The sequence below is a fragment of the Bison bison genome, unplaced genomic scaffold (assembly GCF_000754665.1).
Source record: "Bison bison bison isolate TAMUID 2011002044 unplaced genomic scaffold, Bison_UMD1.0 scf7180017864145, whole genome shotgun sequence".
Lineage (NCBI taxonomy): Eukaryota > Metazoa > Chordata > Mammalia > Artiodactyla > Bovidae > Bison > Bison bison.
In genome coordinates this window covers 356,100-363,448 of record NW_011494717.1, presented here as the reverse complement: position 1 = coordinate 363,448, position 7,349 = coordinate 356,100, and the positions used below count along the sequence as shown (strand labels likewise).

Here is a 7,349-nt window from a genome sequence, read left to right as displayed (position 1 = left end):
GGGGTGTGTTGCTTAAGAGCCGCCTCGGGCCGGCTCAGAGACCCGAGTCTGCCCGGAACCTGTGACAGAATACCTCAGTTCGCTGTCATGTCACTCACGCAGCGCGCGCCGCAGGTTTCCGAACTCGGGGAGCCTGCCTCCCCTTTACCACCTGCTGACGACCCTGATTCCCTACCACCCCGTAGTAAGAGGCCCCGTCTTGAGGAGACCGGTGGTGTTTCTGAGGTGGAGTGGAGGCTGCCTTTGGTGCCTTGCTTGTCTGAGGTAGAAAAAGTCTGGGAGTTGTCGCTCAGACCCCTCACAGCGCTCATGATTTCAACTGAGGAGATTTTTGGTAACGCCACAGTCTCGTGTGTGAAGAAATCTGTCAGTGGGAAACAGATATATAATCCGGAAGGCCAAAATAGCAAATTTGAGATGAATAGTTGTTTGCGGTCTCTACCCTCACAAAATTTTGTTTCTGGTGTGAAGACTTCTAGAACGTCTTGTGAAGCAGGGCTGTATGCCAGAGAGATTTTCAGTGTGCATTGCACTGATAGATTTGAAACAGAGACTGGTCAGCTGTCCCACGCCTCTGTACACGATGTACATGTAATTAAAAACGAGGATGGACAATATTTAGTTCAGGAGAGAGACAATAGTCAGGAAGACAATAATGACATAAAACTGACAGAAAATCCATTTTTAGATATTACCTTTTACAAGGACACCAAATCAACATTTCATGATATTAAGAACAGATGTAAAGCTGGTAGTGTTATGCCATCAAATAAAATAGAAAATAGCGTTCCAGCATCTACGCTAAAAATACCAAAATCTCAAAACCAGCGCGGCATGGAAATTGCCAAACCTAGCTATTTTAGAGATAAGAGTACAACAAGTATCCCTGAGTTTCCAACTGATTTAAATAGCAAAATGTCCTCTGTCTATTTAAAGGAAATAGGGAAGAAAAATGACAAAAATGAGGCATATGTTAGGGATTTCACAAACACTCACTGGTCCCAAAATAGATCTGATGTTAAGAAGCAAAAGTTACAGAATGATAAAAAAATTGTGGATGCAGAAAATATTTTTTCTGAGTGTTATGAAAGTAACCACCAGTCACTCAGCAACCAAAGTGTTTGTGTGAGAAAAAAAGACTTGATCAGTTTACACTACTATAATCACAGTAGTATCAAGTTTGATGCAATAGACTCCGCAAAGAATTTCACTATAAAACTAGAAAATGCAAATTGCAAGGAGACAGAAACATGCCTGTACAGCTACATATTTACCAGATTGGAAAAACTGCAAAGCTGGGACTGTAACATTATATATATTTTGAGAAAAAATAGGGAAAATAGTTGGACTATGGATAGTTACAAGGTGAAATATGAAAATATGAAAAAAGCTGGAGAAATACTGAATTTGCAACAATTATTAGAAATAGATCTAAGTAAAGGAAATTATCACAATATGAAAGTCATGAAAACACATGATGAAAAAGCAAAGCCTCTCATGACAGAAACACTGGGTAGTCAAAAAGCTTTAAAGCAAATTTTTTGCTTAAAAGATAAAGGAGAAAAAGACAATATGCTATACTTCAGATATTATACCACACAAAAAGATTTTCATTTAAGCAGTTATTTTGAAAGTTTCATTACAGAAATTTTTTATTTCCATGAAAGTATTTCAGGAAATCAAAAAGATAATAATATCTTAACCTGGTATGGAATTTTGAAGTGTAAAAAGCAAATTGATGTTCAAAATCTAATAACTGAGACTATGAATGTCAGTATAAATAATGATATTTCAAGCATATGTTTACAAACCAATGTTTTGGACCCTCTAAATATTATATTGAAAACCAGCATAACTTCTTTGCTCAATGACTTTGTCTCTTTTACAGTAGTTGAAAATGATTCTAAATTAGAAGAGGGGTGCATTTTCAAATGGATAATGTATTTGAATTATCCAAAAAACATCACATTGGAAAGTCATACTGTATGTTCAGTCAGGATTTTAACTTTTTCAAGACTTTTAGACAATAATATGAAACCTAAGTTAAAGAAAAGAAAGCTATTTAAAAGTGAACAAATTTTTGAAGAGCCTAAGAAAAAACTTACCAATTCCTTCAGTATGACAAGTAAAAACATACACTTTCCAATTTTTGAAACATATGAAAAAATTCCTCTTTTAATGGACTTTGATGACATTGATGAAGAAAAGCAAAAGCATAAAAGTTTTAATTTTAACTACATATTTAAAGATTTCTTCAATACTAGGCAACAGGCTATACAGGCAAGCCATGACAAAAAGCATAGTGAACAAACCAATCCCATGACTGTAACTCAGGTGCTAGGTTTTGGGAACTTGATAAATGAAATTGAAGATAAAAAGTACAACTTAACTTTGAAGGAGGAAGGAAAAATCACAACACAAAATTTAACAAACTTTTGCCAAGGTCATGAAGACATTAAGACAGAAAAAGAAGAGAAAAATAGTTTTTATTCAATGGATGACATGTTTATTGTGCAACCAGTTTCATTAATGACTAAATTGGATGTGGAAGAGACTAAATATGTTAATCAAAGTAATGTAGTTGACAGAAATGAATATGAGAGTACTTTTCAAGAAAGTGAGTTAGCTAATTCAAAGCATTTTCATCCAAAGAATGACTCTTCAGAATGTTTTAATCATCAGTTTGAAACTCATTTGAGTGTAGGGAACAATGAATGTTTTCAGGACTTAACTGCCAAGTGTTTATCAACAGACGTTCTGACAATAGCAAACAATTTTGAAATGAAGAGTAAATTTAATTTAGTGCTTGAAGAACTTCGTATGTTTCATGAAATTAGTAAGGAAAATGAAATTCTAAGCACTGTGGAAACCAACAATAGGCAAGAAAATTACTTTGTAGAAAGCAATGCTGTTGAGGAGGTAAAAATGGAGATAAAAAAAGGTTTGAAAATGGGTACAGAAAACAAATTATGTTCATCTTCTTTGCGTGGTGATATGATAGCAAGTCCTAATATGCATAAAAAACACCAAAGTTTATTTAAGTGGAAAACAGTACCCAAAAATGGTGAACAGGAAGTTCCTAATGATTGCTGCCTAAGAACACCAGAGGAAGAATTACTTTATTCTACTTCTAAGGAAGGTATGAAATTGATTTTAAAATGTACTTTCTGAGATAAAATACGGCATTTTTTTTCTGTGTAGGCCAAATATATAATTTTGGCAAAAAAGAAAGTAAGGTGTAAGACAATATTTATTGATGTTATTATTTTTCTATTATATATAAGGAACGAATGGGAGGGAATATTTCTGAAAAAGTAATTTGTTTATAGTATTGACACTTCATATAAAAAGTTACTTTTTGTTATAACACATTGATCTTTATTTTCAGATTGTGAAAATCCTTCACCTGAAAGACCAACTTCTTTCTCTGATGAATTTAAGGAAGAAAAATTTAATTATCTACTGAAGGCAGGTAGGAGTTTTGGTTATTTTCTTTAATACTTTATAAGATGATTACTGCATTCTTGTATTTTTAGCATAAGGAAAATATGCTAAGTTGTTAAAAAATAAATACAAAAATGTAATACTTTTGTAAACATTAAATTTATTGATACAAATTCCTACAGGTAAAAATTGGCTAAAAATGAAAAAAATCATTTAGAATGTAACTAGAAAATATACTTTATAAAACTTTACATATTTTCAGTGATGTCTTGCAATCGCTATATGATAAGATAGGTATTATATATATCTAGTATGTATATCTAATATATGTAACATTAATTAGCAAAAGCAAAAAAGGCATTTGTCTAAGTTAGATTTACATTGGTGTTACTCCCAATTATAAATTTAGTATCATTGTTTTCTATCCTTTAAATATTATAGGGCTGTTTATATGGACATTTTATATTGTAATTTTGAAAGAAATTAGCACCATTTACATATATTAACATCATTTAGTACTATGGCATTTAAATGTTTGATTATAAAAGAATCAAACTAAAGAAAAGTTAAACAGCTAACCTTATTCTTTGCCTAAGAGGTCTGTAATATCAGAATAAAATACACTAAGTCTACCATCTGTTCTAACTTGTAGTACCAATGAAGATGAGGTAGGGGTTGGATTGAAATTAGGGAATTCTTTTCTTTCTTTTTTTTTTTTTTAGGGAATTATTTTCTAAATGACTACATTTTCATTTGATCTGAAATTGCTGGTTTTATACAAGACTAGATCTAGAAAGAATAATGATGTAGGTGAAATACATTTATCAAAATATCTTCAATCTTGCATCACTTCTCAAAGCATTTCTCCTGGCTTCTCACTAGGAGAAAATGCTGTCCCTGACACTTTTATTCAGTCACTTCAAAACTGCATAATTTCTTTTTTCTTAGCTTTCAATGAAATACTCTTAAAAATTAATCCAGGTCCTTGGAAGATCAAAAGCCTGTGGGTTTTCTCCCCTGAAAAAAGGAAATAATTTAAGGAACAATACTCTATGAGACAGAAAGCTGGGTAGTAGAATTAGCCTGAAAAGGATAGGGGTTGTTTCTTCTAGAACAGGAAGAAAGGAAGAAATTGGGTTTAGGAACATATTCTCTGATAGAGGAAGATTATTAGAGAACACAAACCCATATTGTCCTCTTGATGATAATTGTGTTAATGAAATGGATATTTAAGACAGATTAAAGTATGTGCCTCAATCGGGAAAGAAATGTTACATTTGTTGGAAATATCTGAACCCATAATACTCTATTGTGGCTTCACAAGGAAAGATACCTCCTTGTCAAGAAATATGAAAAATAATGTTAGAGGTCAGCCAAAATTACTTAATACTATGTTAGGATCATTGTGAAGCCTCTTTCAAAGTGCATAAAAATGGAATGATATACCTGGGATTTGTTAAAATCCATAGTGTAAGGGAAAAGTTGGGAGGTACTGGGGAAAATGGACTAATTATGGACTAAAAATGGACTAATTCTGGGTCCCTACTTATGCAGGGTGTTTTTAAAGGTATTGAAAGACTTCTGATTGTGCAGAAATGTTTTTGATACCCACCCACTTGTCATCATGATGCCTCCAATTAAAGTTTCTGCTACCAACATTTCTAGCACATCCTATCTCCCTTTCTGTCTCTCTCCTTTCTCTGTGGTATGGAGGAGGCAAATACTTTGAGTGTGTCAAATGGCAGCTAGCCAGTATGCCAGGAGCTTTATATATCATTTAGTACCAATACTTCTCTAATTTTAATGTGTATGTATATGTCAACCAAAGAATATCACGAGTCACCTGATTCTACAAGGAGTGAGTCATTAACCACTGCACTTGCTAATCTCTAGCATAGTCTGAAAGGAGTTTAGGAATTCTGTGCTCTGGAAAAACTGGCAGAACAGGTCTTCAGATAGATATTTTCAAGAGAAAATTGTATGAACCGAATTTCTTGCATTTTCCCATACTTAGAAAAGCACTGAAATAATTGACTAAAATATCTGTTCCTCCTAACTGGCACTAAGCTTCTACCAAGATGTGAGTCTGGTTGCATATACCTCTTCTCCAAAATCACATGTATGCTCACCTCCTCTCTAAACTGTCCACAGCAGTTCTTCAGAGCTATCTGAGAGGCTGTATCCAGAGGGTATACTCCTCAGTAAGTCCCCAAACAAAACTGAAACTCACAGCTCTCAGTTCAGTTCAGTTGCTTAGTCGTGTCCGACTCCCAGAGTTTACTCAAACTCATGTCCATTGAGTCGGTGATGCCATCCAACCATCCCATCCTCTGTCGTCCCCTTTCCCTTCCGCCTTCAATCTTCCCTAGCATCAGGGTCTTTTCCAATGAGTTCTTCACATTAGGTAGCTAGATGTTTTGAACTTTTTACAAAATGTTAGTGTCATGTTAAATAAAACTTCAAAATTAGAGCTCTCCATTGATACATGAAGATGAAATACATTTGTGCTGTATTATCTATAATAATCTCTATTAGAAGCCACATGAACATATTAATGATATAGTCTAATAACTTCTAATGGAAAAATAACATAGTCTTTACAGCCACTACATCATGTTAAGTTTAAACTCTATATAGTTTTGTTGATGTTAAGCCAGATTGCATGACTGGAATGCTGATTTTATTTAATTGCTATGTTATGTTATGTTGGGCAAGTTACTTATCATTTTTGTGCTGAGTTTTCCACATTTAAAAAATGGAGATAAGAGTAAGTAAACTAATGCACTCAAAGCACTTAGCTCAGTGACTCAGTAAATGTTGTTAGTATCGTGATTTTAGAAGTTAGGAATCATTTTTAAGCATAGAAACTATGAGTGATTTTTACTCCCTTATGTACCTTTATTGTCTTATATTTTTAGGTAGCAGTTTTTCATATGGAATTTCAAGAGTACTACCTCTTAAGACATGCGGTCGACCAATCAGGGTTGGATTGTCAAGAAAAGCCAAGCTTAAACAACTTCATCCCTATCTGAAATGAATATGTTTTGAGAACTTAAAAGAAGATTTTGGACTTTAATATTTCAAAACATTTCACATCTATAAATCTTTTGTTTCTTTCTTTGGATAAATGCTTTCTTCCAGCTTAGAAGTTTGTGTATGTGTGTATCTAATGTGTATATCTTGAAGAAGGCAATGGCACCCCACTCCAGTACTTTTGCCTGGAAAACCCCATGGACGGAGGAGCCTGGTAGGCTGCAGTCCATGGGGTCGCTGAGGGTCGGACGCGACTGAGCGACTTCACTTTCACTTTTCGCTTTCATGCATTGGAGAAGGAAATGGCAACCCACTCCAGTGTTCTTGCCTGGAGAATCCCAGGGACGGGGAAGCCTGGTGGGCTGCCGTCTATGGGGTTGCACAGAGTCGGACACGACTGAAGCAACTTAGCAGCAGCAGCAGCAGCAGCAGCAATGTGTATATCTATCTTTAAATGTTATAAAATACTTCATTAATGTTTTCATAGCATATTAATAAATATATACATGAAGGCTTTTCATAGTCTTATAAAATATGTCAACTTATTTTCATGATATATGTATATAAAGTGTTTGTGGAGAGCATTGGTAGTATTTATTGGTTTCTGAAAAGAATCTATGACTCCTAAAAATGTCACAAACTAACTGTTCTAATCCACTCTCCCTATTTTTAAAGTGAAAAAAACAGAGGTACAAAGAGGATGGGTAAATTTTTCAAGACCACTTAGTCAGGATTGAAAGGCTTCCCTGGTAGCTCAGTTGATAAAGAATCCACCTGCAATGCGGTTCGACTTCTGGATCAGGAAGATCTTCGGAGAAGGGACAGGCTACCCAATCCAGTATTCTTGGGCTTCTTGATGGCTCAGCTGGAAA

General features: G+C 34.5%; 1 protein-coding gene across 1 annotated transcript; it reads left to right on the top strand.

Moving 5' to 3' along the window:
• Positions 1–87: 87 nt before the first annotated feature.
• Positions 88–6,481, top strand: RAD51AP2 (RAD51 associated protein 2). The gene is made up of 3 exons (XM_010840678.1): positions 88–3,139; positions 3,389–3,472; positions 6,363–6,481. Exons 1-3 carry the CDS (start codon positions 88–90, stop codon positions 6,479–6,481), a joined length of 3,255 nt encoding a protein of 1,084 aa, XP_010838980.1.
• The last annotated feature ends 868 nt before the right edge of the window (positions 6,482–7,349 follow it).